The 21,905-nt window shown below is 39.4% G+C and overlaps 1 protein-coding gene across 1 annotated transcript; it reads left to right on the forward strand.

Annotated features, from left to right (window-relative positions):
- The first annotated feature begins 19,658 nt into the window (after positions 1–19,658).
- LOC140173211 (uncharacterized) lies at positions 19,659–20,745 on the forward strand. The gene is made up of 3 exons (XM_072195976.1): positions 19,659–19,728; positions 20,221–20,457; positions 20,645–20,745. The coding sequence occupies exons 1-3, from the start codon at positions 19,659–19,661 to the stop codon at positions 20,743–20,745; spliced, it is 408 nt and encodes a 135-aa protein (XP_072052077.1).
- Positions 20,746–21,905: the final 1,160 nt, after the last annotated feature.

The raw sequence follows: 21,905 nt of genomic DNA on the forward strand, positions 1-21,905 counted from the left end.
CTTTCATGTGTAGAGACTTTTTCTGGAGTTAAACGCCAGCTTTCATGCCAGTTTGGGCGTTTAACTCCAATTTTTATGCCAGTTCCAGCGTTAAACGCTGGGAATTCTGAGGCTGATTTGCAACGCCAGTTTGGGCCATCAAATCGCGGGCAAAGTATGGACTATTATACATTTCTGGAAAGCCCAGGATGTCTACGTTCCAACGCCGTTAAGAGCGCGCCAATTGGGCTTCTGTAGCTCCAGAAAATCCACTTCGAGTGCAGGGAGGTCAGAATCCAACAGCATCTGCAGTCCTTTTCAGCCTCTGAATCAGATTTTTGCTCAGGACCCTCAATTTCAGCCAGAAAATACCTAAAATCACAGAAAAACACACAAACTAATAGTAAAGTCCAGAAAAGTGAATTTTAACTTAAAACTAATAAAAATATAATAAAAACTAATTAAAACATACTAAAAACATACTGAAAATAATGCCAAAAAGCGTATAAATTATCCGCTCATCACAACACCAAACTTAAATTGTTGCTTGTCCCCAAGCAACTGAAAATCAAAATAGAATAAAAAGAAGAGAATATACTATAGACTCCAAAATATCAAAGAAACTTAGCTCCAATTAGATGAGCGGGACTATTAGCTTTTTGCTTCCGAACAGTTTTGCCATCTCGCTTTATCCTTTGAAGTTCAGAATGATTGGCATCCATAGGAACTCAGAACTCAGATAGTGTTATTGATTCTCCTAGTTAAGTATAATGATTCTTGAACATAGCTATTTTATGAGTCTTGGCTGTGGCCCAAAGCACTCTGTCTTCCCGTATTACCACCGGATACATACATGCCACAGACACATACTTGGGTGAACCTTTTCAGATTGTGACTCAGCTTTGCTAGAGTCCCCAATTAGAGGTGTGCAGGGTTCTTAAGCACACTCTTTTTGCCTTGGATCACAACTTTATTTCTCCTTTTTTTGTTTTTTTTCTTTTCTATTTTTTTCGTTGTTTTTTTTCCTTATCTTTTGAATCACTGCTTTTTCTTGCTTCAAGAATCAATTTGATGATTTTTTCAGATCCTCAATAACAGTTCTCCTTTTCCCTCATTCTTTCAAGAGCCAACAATTTTAACATTCTTAAATCAACAAATTCAAAAGACATATGCACTGTTCAAGCATTCATTCAGAAAACAAAAAGTATTGTCACCACATCAAACTAATTCAACTAGTTTCAGAGATAAATTCGAAATCCTGTACTTCTTGTTCTTTTGTAATAAAAACATTTTTCATTTAAGAAAGGTGATGGATTCATAGGACATTCATAGCTTTAAGGCATAGACACTAAGATAATAATGATCATGTAATAAGATACAAACATAGATAAACATAAGCATAAAAATTTGAAAAATAGAAAGTAAAGAACAAGGAGATTAAAGAACGGGTCCACCTTAGTGATGGCAGCTTGTTCTTCCTCTTGAAGATCTTATGGAGTGCTTGAGCTCCTCAATGTCTCTTCCTTGCCTTTGTTGCTCCTCTCTCATGATTCTATGATCTTCTTTAATTTCATGGAGGAGGATGGAATGTTCTTGGTGCTCCACCCTTAGTTGTCCCATTTTGGAACTCAATTCTCCTAGGGAGGTGTTGATTTGCTCCCAATAGTTTTGTGGAGGAAAGTGCATCCCTTGAGATGAATCTCTCCATCTCCCATAGCTCGGAGGTGGAAGCTTTTGCCTTCCCTTTCCTCTTCCTAGAGGTTTCTCCGGCCTTAGGTGCCATAAATGGTTATGGAGAAACAAAAAGCAACGCTTTTACCACACCAAACTTAGAAGGTTTGCTCGTCCTCGAGCAAAAGAAGAAAGAAGGGAGAGAGTGGTGGGGTAGGCGGGGATCCTGTGGGGTCCATAGATCCTGAGGTGTCAAGGATAATTCATCCCTGCACCAAGTGGTGAGCAAAAATGCTCCTTCTGCCAATCCTGGCATTAAACGCCGGGCTGGTGCCCATTTCTGGCGTTTAACGCCAGCTTGGTGCCCATTCCTGGCGTTTAACGCCAGTCTGGTGCCCCTTTCTGGCGTTAAACGCCCAGAATGGTGCCAGACTGGGCGTTAAACGCCCATTTGCTGCCCTTACTGGCGTTTAAACGCCAGCAAGTTTTCCTCCAGGGTGTTTTCTTTCTATTTTTCATTTGATTTTGTGACTTTCCATGATTATCAACCTATAGAAAACATAAAATAACAAAGGAAAATAATAAATATAACATTGGGTTGCCTCCCAACAAGCGCTTCTTTAATGTCAGTAGCTTGACAGTGGGCTCTCATGGAGCCTCACAGATACTCAGAGCCATGTTGGAACCTCCCAACACCAAACTTAGAGTTTGAATGTGGGGGTTCAACACCAAACTTAGAAGTTGGTTGTGGCCTCCCAACACCAAACTTAGAGTTTGACTGTGGGGGCTCTGTTTGACTCTGTTTTGAGAGAAGCTCTTCATGCTTCCTTTCCATGGTTACAGAAGGGGAACCTTGAGTCTTATAGTTTGCACTGTCTGTAAGCCACGGAGCTTCCTGAATAGCAAATAATTGCCATCCGGAAAGGTTTCAGAGATCTCAGTAGGAGGGAGGGATGCTCCTGCTACTGGTTCTATCCTGGACAGGTGATCAGCTACTTGATTCTCTGTCCCTTTTCTGTCTCTTATTTCTATATCAAACTCTTGCAGAAGCAACACCCATCTTATGAGCCTGGGTTTTGAATCCTGCTTTGTGAGTAGATATTTAAGAGCAGCATGGTCAGTGTACACAATCACCTTTGATCCTACTAAATAAGATCTGAACTTGTCAATGGCATAAACCACTGCAAGTAACTCCTTTTCTGTGGTTGTGTAGTTCTTCTGTGCACCATTTAGAATACGGCTGCCATAATAAATGACGTGCAGAAGCTTACCATGCCTTTGTCCCAATACTGCACCAATGGCATGGTCACTGGCATCACACATTAGTTCAAATGGTAATACCCAGTTTGGTGCAGAAATGACGGGTGCTGTGACCAGCTTAGCTTTCAGAGTCTCAAATGCCTGCAGACACTCATTATCAAAAATAAATGGAGTGTCAGCAGCTAGCAGATTACTCAGAGGTTTGGCAATTTTTGAAAAATCCTTTATAAACCTTCTGTAGAATCCTGCATGCCCCAGAAAGCTTCTGATTGCCTTAACATTGGTAGGTGGTGGTAATTTTTCAATTACTTCAACTTTAGCTTGATCCACCTCTATTCCCTTGTTTGAAATTTTATGCCCAAGGACAATCCCTTCAGTCACCATAAAGTGACATTTTTCCCAGTTTAAAACTAGGTTGGTCTCTTGGCATCTTTTCAGAACAAGTGCTAGATGGTTAAGGCAGGAGCTGAATGAGTCTCCAAATAATGAAAAGTCATCCATGAAGACTTCCAGAAATTTCTCTACCATATCTGAGAAGATAAAGAGCATGCACCTCTGAAATGTTGCAGGTGCATTGCACAGACCAAAAGGCATCATTCTGTAGGCAAATACTCCAGAAGGGCATGTAAATGCTGTTTTCTCTTGGTCCTGAGGATCTACTGCAATTTGGTTGTAACCTGAGTAGCCGTCCAAAAAGCAGTAGTATTCATGACCTGCTAGTCTCTCTAGCATCTGGTCTATGAATGGTAAAGGAAAATGATCCTTTCTGGTGACTGTATTGAGCCTTCTGTAGTCAATACACATGCGCCACCCTGTAACTGTTCTTGTAGGAACTAGTTCATTCTTTTCATTATGAACCACTGTCATGCCTCCCTTCTTAGGGACAACATGGACAGGGCTCACCCAGGGGCTATCAGAAATAGGATAAATAATCGCAGCCTCTAGTAACTTAGTGACCTCTTTCTGCACCACCTCCTTCATGGCTGGATTTAGCCGCCTTTGTGGTTGAACCACTGGCTTAGCATCATCCTCTAATAGGATCTTGTGCATGCATCTCGCTGGGCTAATGCCCTTAAGATCACTTATGGACCACCCAAGAGCTGTCTTGTGTGTCCTTAGCACTTGAATTAGTGCTTCCTCTTCCTGTGGATTTAGAGCAGAGCTTATGATCACTGGAAAAGTGTCACCTTCTCCCAGAAATGCATATTTCAGGGATGGTGGTAGTGGCTTGAGCTCGGGTTTATGAGGCTTATCTTGAGGAATTTTCAGAATTTCTTTTATTTCCTTTAGTTCCTCCAGATCAGGCTGAACATCTTTAAAGATGTCATCTAGCTCTGATTCAAGACTTTCAGTCATATTGACCTCCTCCACCAAAGAGTCAATAATATCAGTGCTCATGCAGTCATTTGATGTGTCTGGATGCTGCATAGCTTTGACAACATTCAACTTGAACTCATCCTCATTGACTCTCAGGGTTAATTCCCCTTTTTGGACATCAATGAGGGTCCGTCCAGTTGCTAGGAAAGGTCTTCCTAGAATGAGAGTTGCACTCTTGTGCTCCTCCATTTCCAGCACTACAAAGTCAGTGGGAAAGGCAAATGGCCCAACCTTGACAATCATGTCCTCAATTATGCCTGATGGGTATTTAATGGAGCCATCAGCAAGTTGGAGACATATCCTGGTTGGTTTGACTTCTTCAGTCAAGCCAAGCTTTCTGATAGTGGATGCAGGTATTAGGTTGATACTTGCCCCAAGATCACATAGAGCTTTCTTGGTACAAGTACCCTCTAATGTGCATGGTATCATAAAGCTTCCAGGATCTTTAAGCTTCTCCGGTAAGCTCTTTAATATGACTGCACTGCATTCTTCAGTGAGAAAAACTTTTTCAGTTTCTCTCCAATCCTTCTTATGACTTAAGATCTCTTTCATGAACTTAGCATAAGAAGGTATTTGCTCAAGTGCCTCTGCAAACGGAATCTTTATTTCAAGAGTCCTTAGATAGTCTGCAAAGCGGGCAAATTGCTTATCCTGTTCCGCTTGGCGGAGTTTCTGAGGATAAGGCATCTTGGCTTTATATTCTTCAACCTTAGTTGCTGCAGGTTTATTTCCTACAGAAGTGGTTGGAGAAGCCTGCTTAAGGGGGTTGTTATCAGCACTTGCAAGTGTCTGACCCTTTTGTGGCGTTTGAACGCCAGGATTGGGTGCTTTTTGGGCGTTTAACGCCAGATTACAACCCTTTTCTGGCGTTTGAACGCCAGAAGTGGCTACCCATTGGGCGTTTAATGCCACGTTCTTACCCTTTTCTGGCGTTTGAACGCCAGAATCATTCCTCTCTGGGCTCTTACTGTCCTCAGAGGGATTTTGGGTAGTTGGTTGGTCATCCTCTGTCAGTTGTTCCTTTCTTAGCTTTCTGCTGCCTTGATTTGATACATTCAATGTCTTTCCACTCCTTAATTTAACAGCTTGGCATTCTTCTGTTATTTGTTTAGATAATTGCTGTCTTGTCTGATTCAATTGTGCTTCCATATTCTTGTTAGCAATTTTAGTTTCTTGGAGCATCTCTTTAAATTCTGCTAACTGTTTTGTCATCAGGTGTAATTGCTGATTTAGCTCAACCATCTGTTCTTGAGGATTAGGATCAGTGGCTACTGCCATAACTTCTTCTTTTGTAGAGAACTCATTGCTAGAGTACAAATATTGATTTCTAGCAACAGTATCTATCAGCTCTTGTGCCTCTTCAATCGTCTTCCTCATATGTATAGATCCACCAGCTGAGTGGTCTAGAGACATCTGAGCTTTTTCTGTAAGCCTATAGTAGAAGATGTCCAACTGTACCCACTCTGAAAACATTTCAGAGGGGCATTTTCTTAGCATACCTCTATACCTCTCCCAGGCATTATAAAGGGATTCATTATCCTCTTGCTTAAAGCCTTGGATGTCCAGCCTTAGCTGTGTCATCCTTTTTGGAGGGTAAAATTGATTCAGGAATTTGTCTGATAACTGTTTCCATGTCTTTATGCTTGCTGTAGGTTGGTTATTCAACCACCTCTTAGCTTGATCTTTTACAGCAAATGGAAACAGTAATAGTCTGTAGACATCTTGATCCACCTCTTTATCACGTACTGTGTCAGCAATTTGTAAGAACTGTTCCAGAAACTCAGTAGGTTCTTCCTGTGAAAGACCGAAATACTGGCAATTTTGCTGCACCATGATAATGAGTTGAGGATTTAGCTCAAAGCTGCTTGCTTTGATGGGAGGTATACAGATGCTACTTCCATATGCAACTGTAATGGGGTTAGCATATGACCCCAGAGTCCTTCTGGACTGCTCAATTCCACTTAGGTCCATGATGGAGAAAGGGAATATGATATGGATTCACAAGTAAAGTAAATTTTTTTTATTTAATTAAAAAAGACAAAAATAACAAAATAAAATAAATGAAAAATAAAATAAAATTTCGAAAACTAAAAGAAAATAAAATCAAAGCAAATTAAAAACTAAATTAATTAATTAATTAAAAAGATTTTGGAATTAGCAATTAAAAAGATATGATTGAAAATATGATTGCAATTAAAGAGATTTGATTTTTGAAAAAGATTTGAAAAGATCAATTTTTGAGATTAGAATTTTGACTTGACTAAAAAAAAGATATGATTTTGAAAACCTTTGACTAAATTAATGCAAAATTTCGAAAATTATGAGTAAAATAAGGAAAGGATAATTTTTTTTATTTTTAAATTTTAATGAGGAAAGAGAAAAACAACAAAAAGACACTAAACTTAAAAATTTTAGATCAAAACAAAGAGAACAAACAAGAAAACTTTGGATGTCAAGATGAACACCAAGAACACTTTGAAGGTCAAGATGAACACCAAGAACAAATTTTTGAAAAATTTTTTAGTGAATAAAAGCACAAAGGACACCAAACTTAAAATTTTTAGAAAATCAAACACAAATTTTCGAAAACTTAAAGGAAAACACAAGGAAGACACCAAACTTAAAATATGAAACTAAAATCAAGTAAAAGACTCTAAACAAACAAAAATAAAACAGTCCTAATCTAAGCAACAAGATAAGCCGTCAGTTGTCCAAACTCGAACAATCCCCGGCAACGGCGCCAAAAACTTGGTGCACGAAATTGCAATCACACTTTTGCAACCCCGCACAACTAACCAGCAAGTGCACTGGGTCGTCCAAGTAATACCTTACGTGAGTAAGGGTCGATCCCACGGAGATTGTCGGCTTGAAGCAAGCTATGGTTATCTTGTAAATCTTAGTCAGGATATCAATAATTATCAGGTTTGATTGCGAAAAGTAAAAGAACATGAAATAAGTACTTGTTTTGCAGTAATGGGGAACAGGTTGAGGTTTTGGAGATGCTCCATCTTCTGAATCTCTGCTTTCCTACTGTCTTCTTCTTCAAGCACGCAAGGCTCCTTCCATGGCAAGCTGTATGCAAGGGTTTCACCGTTGTCAGTGGCTACCTCCCATCCTCTCAGTGGAAATGTTCAACGCACCCTGTCACGGCACGACTATCCATCTGTCGGTTCTCAATCAGGCCGGAATAGAATCCAGTGATTCTTTTGCGTCTGTCACTAACGCCCCACCTTCAGGAGTTTGAAGCTCGTCACAGTCATTCAATCATTGAATCCTACTCAGAATACCACAGACAAGGTTTAGACCTTCCGGATTCTCTTGAATGCCGCCATCAGTTCTAGCTTATACCACGAAGATTCTGATTAAAGAATCCAAGAGATATCTACTTAATCTAAGGTAGAACGGAGGTGGTTGTCAGGCACACGTTCATAGTTGAGAATGATGATGAGTGTCACGGATCATCACATTCACCCGGTTTAAGAACAAGTAATATCTTAGAATGGAAGCAAGCATGATTGAATGAAAAACAGTAGTAATTTCATTAATCCATCAAGACACAGCAGAGCTCCTCACCCCCAACCATGGGGTTTAGAGACTCATGCCGTAGGAAGTACACAAGGAAACGTGTAAAGTGTCATGAGGTACAGATACAATGTCAAAAGATCCTATTAATAGTGAACTAGTAACCTAGGGTATACAGAAATGAGTAAATGATGTAAAAATCCACTTCTGGGTCCACTTAGTGTGTGCTTGGGCTGAGCATTGAAGCTTTCATGTGTAGAGACTTTTTCTGGAGTTAAACGCCAGCTTTTTTGCCAGTTTGGGCGTTTAACTCCAATTTTTATGCCAGTTCCAGCGTTAAACGCTGGGAATTCTGAGGGTGACTTTGAACGCCGGTTTGGGCCATCAAATCTTGGGCAAAGTATAGACTATCATATATCGCTGGAAAGCCCAGGATGTCTACTTTTCAACGCCGTTGAGAGCGCGCCAATTGGGCTTCCGTCGCTCCATAAAATCCACTTCGAGTGTAGGGAGGTCAGAGTCCAACAGCATCTGCAGTCCTTTTCAGCCTCTGAATCAGATTTTTGCTCAGGACCCTCAATTTCAGCCAGAAAATACCTGAAATCATAGAAAAACAACTCATAGTAAAGTCCAGAAAAGTGAATTTTAACTAAAAACTAATAAAAATATACTAAAAACTAACTAGATCATACTAAAAACATACTAAAAATAATGCCAAAACGCGTATAAATTATCCGCTCATCACAACACCAAACTTAAATTGTTGCTTGTCCCCAAGCAACTAAAAATCAAAGTAGGATAAAAAGAAGAGAATATACTATAGACTCCAAAATATCAAGGAAACTTAGCTCCAATTAGATGAGCGGGACTAGTAGCTTTTTGCTTCCAAACAGTTCTGGCATCTCACTTTATCCTCTGAAGTTCAGAATGGTTGGCATCTATAGGAACTCAGAACTCAGATAGTGTTATTGATTCTCCTAGTTAAGTATAATGATTATTGAACATAGCTAGTATATGAGTCTTGGCTGTGGCCCAAAGCACTCTGTCTTCCAGTATTACCACCGGATACATACATGCCACAGACACATACTTGGGTGAACCTTTTCAGATTGTGACCCAGCTTTGCTAGAGTCCCCAACTAGAGGTGTCCAGGGTTCTTAAGCACACTCTTTTTGCCTTGGATCACAACTTTCTTTCTTTCTTTTTCTCTTTCTTTTTCTTTCTTCTCTTTTTTTCGAAATTTTTTTTGAATTCACTGCTTTTTTTTTTGCTTCAAGAATCAATCTGATGATTTTTCAGATCCTCAATAATAGTTTTCTTTTTCCTTATTCTTTCAAGAGCCAACAATTTTTAACATTCTCAAAACAACAAATGCAAAAGACATATGCACTGTTCAAGCATTCATTCGAAAAACAAAACGTATTGTCACCACATCAAACTAATTCAACTAGTTTCAAGGATAAATTCGAAATCTTGTACTTCTTGTTCTTTTGTGATTAAAGCATTTTTCATTTAAGAGAGGTGATGGATTCATATGACATTCATAGCTTTAAGACATGAGTTTTAAATTTTATTAATTATGAATTAAGAACAAGACTCAAAAATAGATATAAAATGAGACTAAAAAAAATATAGAAAACAAAAAAAATTTAAATAGGCTCCTAATGATAGAGGTTTTCACAGAGTTAGGACTCAACAACCTTGATTTTGAGAAGTAGATGCTCCCTCAAATTGAGGGGAGAACTTTTGGCGTTTCAGTTCTTGAAGTTCACGCCCCTGCTTCTCTTGTTCCTTCAGCAATTTACAGAGCATGCAGTTCTGATTCTGCTGTTCTTCCTTAAGTTGCTCCATAGTCTCTTGCAACTTGGTGATAGATGCTTCTAGGCTGGCCCAGTAGCCAATTTCAGGGAATTCAGGGAGGAACTCCTGCGCCCTCCTTTTGATAGAGTTGTCTTGCATTTGTCCTTCCATTGACTTCTTGGTGATTGGATATTCAATGGGTATGAATTCATCTACTCCCATCTTTACCCCAGCCTCTTTACAGAGCAAGGAGATCAAGCTTGGGTAAGCCAGTTTGGCCTCAGTGGAATTCTTATTTGCAATTGTGTAGATCTCACAAGCAATCACATGATGAACCTCCACTTCTTTCCCAAGCATAATGCAATGAATCATCACTGCTCTCTTGACAGTGACCTCAGAACGGTTGCTAGTGGGCAATATGGAACGCCCAATAAAGTCTAGCCAACCTCTTGCAATTGGTTTGAGGTCTCCCCTCTTGAGTTGGTTTGGGACACCTTTTGAATTGGTTATCCACTTAGTCCCAGGGAGGCATATGTCCTCTAGAACTTGATCCAACCCTTTATCTGCTCTCACCATTCTCCTATTAAAGGATTCAGGATCATCTTGCAGTTGAGGCAATTTGAAGATTTCTCTTATTTTGTCCAGATGGAAGTACATAACTTTCCCTCTGACCATGGTTCTGTAAGTATGGTAAGCAGTTCCAGTCATTCTCTGCTTATCTGTTAGCCACAGATTTGAGTAGAATTCCTGAACCATATTTCTTCCAACCTTTATCTCATGATTGGTTAGAACTTCCCATCCTCTGTTTCGAATTTGCTCTTGGATCCCCGGATATTCATCTTCTTTCAGATCAAATTTAACTTCCGGGATCACTGACCTCAGACCCATTATTTTGTGATAATGGTCTTCATGTTCTTTGGTTAAGAATTTCTCTTGATTCCAAAGATTCTTTGGATTATTCTCTTTCTTTCCTCTTAAATTGGTTTGTTTTCCCTTAGGAGCCATGATCTTGATGAATCTTGGCTCAGTGATCACGGAAAAGCACACCAAACTTAGAGGTTTGCTTGTCCTCAAGCAAAAGAAAGGAAGGAGGAGAGAGAGGAGAAGAGCAAATTCGAATGGTGTGGGGGAATGGTGAGGCCGAACGTGTATATATAAGGGGGAGGAGAGATTTCGAAAATTGGGAAGGAGATTTGAGAAGATATGGAAAGAAAGTGAGAGAAAGTTGAGTTTTTGAACAAGATTTAGGAAGAATTTGAGAGAGATTTGAAGAATGATTTTTAATTTTTGAAGATTTGAAGATGAATGATGAAAGTTTGAAATGTGTTTGTGTAGAAAAGTATGGGTCAAAAAAGGAAAGTTTAAAAAAAAATTTGATAGGAAAGCAAAATCTCAGTCCCCCACCTTTCTGGCGTTAAACGCCCATCCATTCTGGCATTTAACGCCCATTTGTTGCCCATTGTGGGCGTTTAACGCCCAGCCAGGTGCCCTGGCTGGCGTTAAACGCCAGAATTCCCTTTATCACTGGGCGTTTTGCTAAACGCCCAGGATGCTGCACACCTGGCGTTAAACGCCCAGAATGGTGCCCATTCTGGCGTTTAACGCCCAAAATGGCACCTTTACTGGCGTTAAACGCCCAGAATGGTGCCCATTCTGGCGTTTAACGCCCAAAGTACCCCTTACTGGCCTTTTTTCGCCAGTAAGCTCTTTTTCTCTGCTTTTTGCACTGAATCCTTCTGTAACTCTGTGAATTCCTTCATTTTTGATACTTGCCTTTGTAAAAACAAAACATATAACCTGCTAATGACTGGGTTGCCTCCCAGCAAGCGCTTTTTTACTGTCTTTAGCTGGACCTTTACTGAGAATCACTCAAGTCTCAGTTTTGAGCATTCCTGCTCAAAATTGCCTTCAAGATAATGCTTGATTCTCTGTCCATCCTTCAACATATCCATATGGTGACACTCCTGTAATCACATACGGACCCCTCCACCGGGATTTAAGTTTTCCTGGAAACAATCTGAGCCTAGAGTTGAAGAGCAGAACTTTTTGTCCTGGCTCAAAGACTCTGGATGACAACTTCTTGTCATGCCACTTCTTTGCCTTTTCCTTATAAATTTTTGCATTTTCAAAGGCATTGAGTCTGAACTCCTCTAGCTTATTTAGCTGGAGCAATCTTTTTTCACCAGCTAACTGAGCATCCATGTTTAGGAATCTGGTTGCCCAGTAGGCTTTATGTTCCAGTTCCACGGGCAGATGACAGGCCTTCCCATACACCAGTTGGTATGGAGAGGTTCCTATAGGAGTCTTGAATGCTGTTCTGTATGCCCACAGAGCATCATCCAAACTCTTTGCCCAATCCTTTCTTCGGGCTATCACAGTCTGTTCTAGGATTCTTTTTAGCTCTCTGTTAGAGACTTCAGCTTGCCCATTTGTCTGTGGATGATACGAAGTTGCCACTTTGTGGCTAATTCCATATCTTACCATAGCAGAGTATAACTGTTTATTGCAGAAATGAGTGCCCCCGTCACTGATTAGTACTCTGGGAACACCAAACCTGCTGAAGATGTGTTTCTGGAGGAATTTCAGCACGGTCTTGGTATCATTAGTGGGCGTAGCAATTGCTTCTACCCACTTAGATACATAGTCCACTGCCACCAGAATGTAAGTGTTTGAGTATGATGGTGGGAATGGACCCATGAAGTCAATTCCCCATACATCAAACAATTCAATCTCTAATATCCCTTGTTGAGGCATGGCATATCCATGAGGCAAGTTACCAGCTCTTTGGCAACTGTCACAGTTACGCACAAACTCTCGGGCATCTTTATAGAGAGTAGGCCAGTAGAAGCCACATTGGAGGACTTTAGTGGCTGTTCGCTCACTTCCGAAATGTCCTCCATACTGTGATCCATGGCAGTGTCATAGGATCCTTTGTGCTTCTTCTCTGGGTACACATCTGCGGATCATTCCGTCTGCGCATCTCTTAAAGAGATATGGCTCATCCCAGAGGTAGTACTTGGCATCTGAAATTAATTTCTTTTTTTGCACTCTGCTGTACTCCTGGGGTATGAACCTCACGGCTTTATAATTTGCAATATCTGCAAATCATGGAGCTTCCTGAATGGCAAAGAGTTGCTCATCTGGGAAAGTCTCAGAGATCTCAGTAGAAGGGAGGGACGCCCCAGCTACTGGTTCTATTCGGGACAGATGATCAGCTACTTGGTTCTCTGTCCCTTTTCTGTCTCTTATTTATATATCAAACTCTTGCAGAAGCAACACCCATCTTATTAGCCTGGGTTTTGAATCCTGCTTTGTGAGTAAGTATTTAAGAGCAGCATGGTCAGTGTACACAATCACCTTTGATCCCACTAGATAGGATCTAAACTTGTCAATGGCATAGACCACTACAAGTAATTCTTTTTCTGTGGTTGTGTAATTCTTTTGTGCATCATTTAGAACACGGCTAGCATAATAAATGACGTGCAGAAGCTTGTTATGCCTCTGTCCCAACACTGCACCAATGGCATGTTCACTGGCATCACACATTAGTTCAAATGGCAATGTCCAGTCTGGTGCAGAAATGACTGGTGCTGTGACCAGCTTGGCTTTCAGGGTCTCAAATGCCTGCAGACACTGTGCATCAAACACAAATGGTGTGTCAGTAGCTAGCAGGTTGCTCAAAAGTTTTGCAATTTTCGAAAAATCCTTTATAAACCTTCTATAAAATCCTGCATGCCCCAGAAAGCTTCTGATTGCCTTAACATTGACAGGTGGTGGTAATTTTTCAATTACCTCTACCTTTGCCTTATCCACCTCTATTCCCTTGCTTGAAATTTTGTGCCCAAGGAAAATTCCTTCAGTCACCATGAAGTGACATTTCTCCCAGTTTAAAACCAGGTTAGTCTCTTGGCACCTTTTTAGGACAAGTGCTAGGTGATTAAGACAGGAGCTGAATGAGTCTCCATATACTGAGAAGTCATCCATGAAGACTTCCAGGAATTTTGCCACCATATCAGAGAAGATGGATAACATGCATCTCTGAAAGGTTGCAGGAGCATTACACAGACCAAAAGGCATCCTCCTGTAGGCAAACACGCCAGAAGGGCAAGTAAATGCTGTTTTCTCTTGGTCCTGAGGATCTACTGCAATTTGGTTGTAACCTGAATAGCCATCCAAAAAGCAGTAATAATCATGACCAGCTAGTCTTTCTAGTATTTGGTCTATGAATGGTAAAGGAAAATGATCCTTTCTGGTGGATGTATTGAGCCTTCTGTAGTCAATACACATACGCCACCCTGTGACTGTTCTTGTAGGAACCAGTTCATTTTTTTCATTATGAACCACTGTCATGCCTCCCTTTTTGGGGACAACTTGGACAGGACTCACCCAGGGGCTATCAGAAATAGGATAAATAATCCCAGCCTCTAGTAATTTAGTGACCTCTTTCTGCACCACCTCCTTCATGGCTGGATTTAGCCTCCTTTGTGGTTGGACCACTGGTTTGGCATTATCCTCCAACAGGATCTTGTGCATGCATCTAGCTGGGCTAATGCCCTTAAGATCACTTATGGACCACCCAAGAGCTGTCTTGTGTGTCCTTAGCACTTGAATCAGTGCTTCCTCTTCCTGTGGATTTAAAGCAGAGCTTATAATCACTGGAAAAGTGTCACCCTCTCCCAGAAATGCATACTTCAGGGATGGTGGTAGTGGTTTGAGTTCAGGTTTGGGAGGCTTATCCTCCTCCTGAGGAATTTTCGAAAATTCCTTTGTTTCCTCAGGTTCTTCTTGATCAGGTTGAGCATCCTTGAAGATGTCCTCAAGCTCTGATTCTAGGCTTTCAGTCATATTGATCTCTTCCACCAAAGAGTCAATAATGTCAGTGCCCATGCAGTCATTTGGTGTGTTTGGATGCTGCATAGCTTTTACAGCATTCAACTTGAACTCATCCTCATTGACTCTCAGGGTTACTTCCCCTTTTTGTACATCAATGAGAGTTCGTCCAGTTGCTAGGAAAGGTCTTCCTAGAATGAGAGTTGCACTCTTGTGCTCCTCCATTTCCAGCACCACAAAGTCAGTTGGAAAGGCGAATGGCCCAACCTTGACAATCATGTCCTCTATTATGCCTGATGGATATTTAATAGAGCCATTAGCAAGTTGGAGGCATATCTGGGTTGGTTTGACTTCTTCAGTCAACCCAAGCTTTCTGATAGTGGATGCAGGTATTAGATTGATACTTGCTCTAAGATCACATAAGGCTGTCTTGGTGCAAGCGCCTTCTAATGTGCATGGTATCATAAAGCTTTCTGGATCTTGAAGCTTTTCTGGTAAGCTTTTCAGGATGACTGCACTGCATTCTTCAGTGAGAAATACTTTTTCAGTTTCTCTCCAATCCTTTTTATGACTTAAGATCTCTTTCATGAACTTAGCATAAGAAGGTATTTGCTCAAGTGCCTCTGCAAACGGAATCTTTATTTCAAGAGTCCTTAGATAGTCTGCAAAGCGGGCAAATTGCTTATCCTGCTCCGCTTGGCGGAGTTTCTGAGGATAAGGCATCTTGGCTTTATATTCTTCAACCTTAGATGCTGCAGGTTTATTCCTTACAGAAGTAGTTGAAGAAGCCTTTTTAGAGAGATTACTATCAGCACTCTCAGGTGTCTGATCCTCCCTTGGCGTCTGAACACCAGAATTGGGTGAGGATTGGGCGTTTAACGCCAACTTCTCTCCCTTCTCTGGCGTTTGAACGCCAGAACTGGGCAGGGAATGGGCGTTTAATGCCAGCTTTCCCCCCTTTTCTGGCGTTTGAACGCCAAAAGTGTTCCTCTCTGGGCTCTTACTGTCCTCAGAGGGATTTCGGACAGTGGTTTGGTTATCCTCTGTCAATTGTTCCTTGTTTGGCTTTTTGCTACTTTGAGCAGTGTTATTCAATGTTTTCCCACTCCTCAGTTGAACTGCTTGGCATTCTTCTGTTATCTGTTTAGATATCTGCTGTTTTGCTTGATTCAACTGCAGTTCTATGTTCTTGTTAGCAACTTTAGTTTCATGGAGCATCTCTTTAAATTCTGCTAACTGTTTTGTCATCAGGAGCAGTTGTTGATTAAGCTCAATCATCTGTTCTTGAGGATTAGGATCAATGGCTACTGCCATGACTTCCTCTTTTGGGGAGAACTCATTGCTAGAGTACAAATATTGATTTCTAGCAACAGTGTCTATAAGCTCTTGAGCCTCTTCAATTGTCTTCCTCATGTGTATAGATCCACCAGCTGAGTGGTCTAAAGACATCTGAGCTTTTTCTGTAAGCCCATAGTAGAAGATGTCTAACTGTACCCCCACTCTGAAAACATTTCAGAGGGGCATTTTCTTAGCATACCTCTATACCTCTCCCAGGCATTATAAAGGGATTCATTATCCTCTTGTTTAAAGCCTTGGATGTCCAGCCTTAGCTGTGTCATCCTCTTTGGAGGGTAAAAATGATTCAGGAATTTGTCTGATAACTGTTTCCATGTCTTTATGCTTGCTGTAGGTTGGTTATTCAACCACCTCTTAGCTTGATCTTTTACAGCAAATGGAAACAGTAACAGTCTGTAGACATCCTGATCCACCTCTTTATCACGTACTGTGTCAGCAATTTGTAAGAACTGTGCCAGAAACTCAGTAGGCTCTTCCTGTGGAAGACCGGAATACTGGCAATTTTGCTGCACTATGATAATGGGTTGAGGATTTAGCTCAAAGCTGCTTGCTTTGATGGGAGGTGTACAGATGCTACTCCCATATGCAGCTGTAATGGGGTTAGCATATGACCCCAGAGTGCTTCTGGACTGTTCAATCCCACTTAGGTCCATGATGGATAAAGGAAAATGATATGGATTGCAAGTAGATAAATATTTTTTTTTGAATTAACCGAAAAATAAAATAAAACAAAAGGAAAATAAAATAAAAATTCGAAAATTAAAAGAAAAAGATCAAAGCAAATTGAGAACCAAATCAATTAGTTAATTAAAAAGATTTTGAGATTAGCAATTAGAAAGATATGATTGAAAAATTTTTATGAAAAAGATTTGATTTTTGAAATGAGGAAAGAGAAAAACAACAAAATGACACCAAACTTAAAATTTTTAGAAAATCAAACACTAATTTTCGAAAATTTTTTTAAGGGAAAAACACAAAGAGGACACCAAACTTAGAATTTTTACGGATCAAAAAGGGACTAAAGACATGCAAATTCGAAAATTAAAAGAAAAACAAAAGCATGCAATTGACACCAAACTTAAAATATGAAACTAGACTCAACTAAAAGACTCTAAACCAACGAAAATAAAACAGTCCTAATCTAAGCAACAAGATAAGCCGTCAGTTGTCCAAACTCGAACAATCCCCGGCACGGCGCCAAAAACTTGGTGCACGAAATTGTGATCATCAATGGCGCCATCAACATGGTACGCACAATTGTAATCTCACTTCTTTATCACAACTTCGCACAACTAACTAGCAAGTGTATTGGGTCGTCCAAGTAATAAACCTTACGCGAGTAAGGGTCGATCCCACAGAGATTGTTGGTATGAAGCAAGCTATGGTCACCTTGTAAATCTTAGTCAGGCAAACTCAAATGGATATGGGTGATATACGAATAAAACATAAAGATAAAGATAGAGATACTTATGCAATTCATTGGTGGGAATTTCAGATAAGCGTATGAAGATGCTTGGTCCCTTCCGTCTCTCTGCTTTCCTACTGTCTTCATCCAATCCTTCTTACTCCTTTCCATGGCAAGCTTATGCAAGGGTTTCACCGTTGTCAGTGGCTACCTCCCATCCTCTCAGTGGAAATGTTCAACGCACCCTGTCACGGCACGGCTATCCATCTGTCGGTTCTCAATCAGGCCGGAATAGAATCCAGTGATTCTTATGCGTCTGTCACTAACGCCCCGCCCTCAGGAGTTTGAAGCTCGTCACAGTCATTCAATCATTGAATCCTACTCAGAATACCACAGACAAGGTTAGACCTTCCGGATTCTCTTGAATGCCACCATCAGTTCTAGCCTATACCACGAAGACTCTGATCTCACGGAATGGCTGGCTCGGTTGTTAGGCGAGCGCTCGGTTGTCAGGTGATCAACCATGCATCGTGCATCAGGAATCCAAGAGATATCCACCCAATCTAAGGTAGAACGGAGGTGGTTGTCAGGCACACGTTCATGGGTGAGAATAATGATGAGTGTCACGGATCATCACATTCATCAAGTTGAAGAACAAGTGGTATCTTAGAACAAGAACAAGCTGAATTGAATAGAAGAACAATAGTAATTGCATTAATACTCGAGGTACAGCAGAGCTCCACACCTTAATCTATGGTGTGTAGAAACTCCACCGTTGAAAATACATAAGTGATAATAGTGATCATTGGCTTCGGCCCCAGAGAGGGAACCAGAAGAGCCAAGATGATAATACAATAGTAAAAGGTCCTACCACTACAAGAAAATGGAACATTTGTAACAAAAATTTTGTATCAAATTTAAAATTGTTACAAAAAAATAATTTTTTGTAATAATAATTAGTAATTGTTACAAAAGAATAATTTTTTGTAATATCATTACAAGTTGTTACAAAACATGCTAATATTTTGTAACAATCTAACTTTTGTTGTTACAAATTATGTTAGTTTTTGTAACGAAACTTTGTTTTGTTACGAAATATTATAATATTTTGTAACAAAAAACAAAGAAGTTGCAAAATTCATAATATTTTGTAACAAAATATCTTTTTGTTTCAAAAACTCTAATTGTTTTGTAACAAAAAATTAATTTGTCACAAATTCAACATTATTTGTAATAAGTTATTTGTTTATCACAAAATGTAAATATATTTTATAACATTTTTTTTCAAAATATTAAACACGCTAAAAAAATTTGTTTATATAATTTTTTATAAATGAAAATAAATAAATAAATAAATAATAAATATTTAATATATCTTACTTTTAAATATTTAAATTTTTAACTTTATTTTATAAATAAAAGAGAATTAATTTAATTATTATAAATTTTCATTAAATTAGTATTTATTCGAAGATAGATTTCAAGTTAGTAATTAAAAGACATTTCAAAGATAATTACCTTATATTTAATTTAGTTTTAAATTATTATTTATTTTATTATTTTATTAATAATTTTACTCTAACCAAAACTTTAATTTACTCTCCCAAAACACTAAACCCTAACTTTACACACAAACAGCAGCCACACAGCGGCCACACCCTCACTCACTCACCCACGGTCACAACTCACACTCAATACACACAAAAAAAACCTAACAGCAATTAGAAAATAAATAAAAGAAAGGAAGGGGAAGAGGGGAAGCACGAAGAGGGAGAAATGGGAGAGAGAAGAAAGGAGATCCGACGATGAGAGAGGGCCGCGCTGCTGCCACCGCCAGAACCGCGAGGAGAGGGAGTCGCGCCGTCAGCCACATTGCCGTCTGTGAAGCTATCGCAGTCCGTGAAGCCATCGCCGCCAGCCGCGTCATTACTATCGTCGCCGGTTTTCACAACGCCTCGTCACCATCGACGCGCCGTGCTCCATGCCGTCGCCGCCACTGTTCCGTCACAAGAGAAGGACGCACGAGGGAGGAAACAGAACTGCGAGGGAGCTCAGCCACAGAGAGAGGAGACACGCGTCAGATCTGTCGCCGCGGGTCCGCGCATCGCCAAAACATGTCGCCGTCTGTGAAGCTGTCTCCATCGTCGCTGCCGGAGGTCGCCATCGGAGCCGCGGCTCCACTTCTGTCATTCTTCTTTTACAGTGAGTTGCCCGCGCCTTGAACTGTGTTTCCTTTTTGTAGTTCCACCTTGTCCTAGGTTCCCATCATCAGTGTCTGCAAATGAGTGAGTGTGTTTTTTTTTCTCCTTATTTGTTCATTGGGTCAGACATGATACTAATTAGTTGTCTTTCTTTTGTTTGCCTAATTTAGTAGTTTTTACCATGGATAAGACCATTCTAATGGCCTAGTCAGTTAATACCATTGTTTGCTCTTTTCAGATTAGCATCAACACCAGCCATGTTCAATAGCACACTCACAAAGGATGAAGCATTCTTGTGTCCTGTTGATGGATCTATTATGATAACAGGTACATGATGAGGTTGTAGCTGAATGTCACTATTCTAACTGTAAGACATCATAGTTGTTTGAAAGCTTTAGATTTTGTTTGTAACATGCTCTTCAATGCAAAAGCCCTTTTGAATTATCTGTAGAGATTGGTATTGCACATGCTTCTTCTTGTTCAACTATAATGAATCTTGGAGAATGTTGAAAGGAGGGTTCAAACAAAATCACTTAGCCATGAAACCTGATATACTATGTCAAGGAACTACTATTTATGCCTTAACCCTTAGCTGTTAGACTGAGTGGTTTTCCTTACTAGCTTGTTATTGTATTGGTGGTCATGAATTGTTTTTACTATTTCCTGTTTGTTAATAATTAACATCCATGGGTTTTGACAGAAACTTTTATGTTAGTTTAGTTTGGTTTTGGTAATTGAAAAATAATTTCTCATGGATAAAATGAAATTTTGAATATTTAACTCACCAATTGTTTATGAAACATTTCTATATGTGAACAGCGAGTCATCTGCCCTTCAACCGGAATGGATTCAAATTTTTCACAAATGCTGGTGGACTTGGAAAGAATGATATCAAAGATGTATTAGAGCGAGCTGCTGATATATACAATCAATTTATAGCTAAAAGTTTAGCAAATTCTGAGAGAAAGGCTTCATCATCTATTAAGCAAGTTGATTACATGAATGTATATACATCTGACCTAGTAAAGGCAGTTCACAAAGCAGCGGGAAGCATAGGTATGGCTTGATATTGGTATGATAATAAATAGTTGTTTGGTAAATGAAGTAGTTAATAATGGAGTTCTAATTGGGATACATTATGTGTTATTATTTTTATTGTAGCATTTACAATTTTTCCTCTGTCGTTTTTTTGAATGTTCTGATCCTATTTGCTAATCTTTTATATTGCATTGTCTACTGACAGAGAAGCCATTGGGTGGTTTCCATATAGTTGTTGATGCAGGCAATGGGCCTAATGCTAAAGTGCAATGTGCATTTGACTCTTTCTCCAAACTTAATATTTGATGTTTTGTTTTGATAATTAATCAGAAAAAGGTTTTGGAACCACTCGGAGCATTTACTACCGGTAGTCAATTTTTGGAGCCTGATGGCATTTTCAATTTCTGTTGTTTCAATTATGTTTTATCAGAAAGTTGACAATTCTATGGTGCCTTATTATTTTACTCTAGTGCCTTATTATTTTGATTCTATTTTTTGTATTTTTTTTTGTGATTTTGATACTTTTTGTTTTCTTAAATTTTTGTGTTTTTAGGTAACTACATCATCATTATTAACATAGAAATATTAATTCAACTTTGTTATTGATTTTGTGTTATTTACAATGCATTGAATTAGGATAGTTTGTATTGTGGAGTTATAGAGAACCGCCTTGGAATTTAGTTTACACAGAGCCCTTTAAAAGTGATAGTCGCTGTGATGCTAGGTTATGGCATAAAGGCTTAGAAATCTAAGTTAAGGATTCAAGTACAACTTCAAGAGGCAATGCAAGACCGTGAGGAGCTAACAAAGGAAATAGGTGTGTTCAAAGAAAAACTTAAAAAGCAACAAACACGCCAAAAGGAAGAATAAGCTCGAGTGAAAGCTCAATTGGAAGTTCAACAAGCTGTTGTGAACTCTCTCATAGCGCGCTTTGAAAATGAAACAAACTAGACTTTAAAGGTACTCCTAAAGTTGCTTATGGTTTTAATACAATTTCGTAGATAATTCCCATTTTATATTAGTATATTTTAATTTGTATATGGATCTATTTATCACATATGTATATGGTTGAAAAATGACAAATGTCCTATTATTTGGTTTGATAAATTTGGTTGGGTATGGCTGAGACATAAGTTGTGAATTGGCTGTGTTTGTTGGAACCGTGGACGGTGGAAATATCCAAGTTTTAGGGGAGGTTTTGCCGAAATTTTTCTAAATATTTTGGATAAAACTTAGTGGAAAAATTATAATTAGTGTTATATCTTGTTTCTAACTTTTTTGTTTCGGTTTTTCTTATTTACAGGAGTGCTGAAATGGTGACCATATGCTACCTTGAGGGCTCAAGAATGTTTTGATGCATAGAGACACTAATCTATGTTAGAACTTTTATGTTTTGGTTGAACTTTTATATTAGAACTTTTATGTTTTGGTTGAACTAATCAATGTACTCACTAGCTAATGTTATT

The sequence above is a fragment of the Arachis hypogaea genome, chromosome 5, assembly GCF_003086295.3.
Source record: "Arachis hypogaea cultivar Tifrunner chromosome 5, arahy.Tifrunner.gnm2.J5K5, whole genome shotgun sequence".
Classification (NCBI taxonomy): Eukaryota; Viridiplantae; Streptophyta; class Magnoliopsida; order Fabales; family Fabaceae; genus Arachis; species Arachis hypogaea.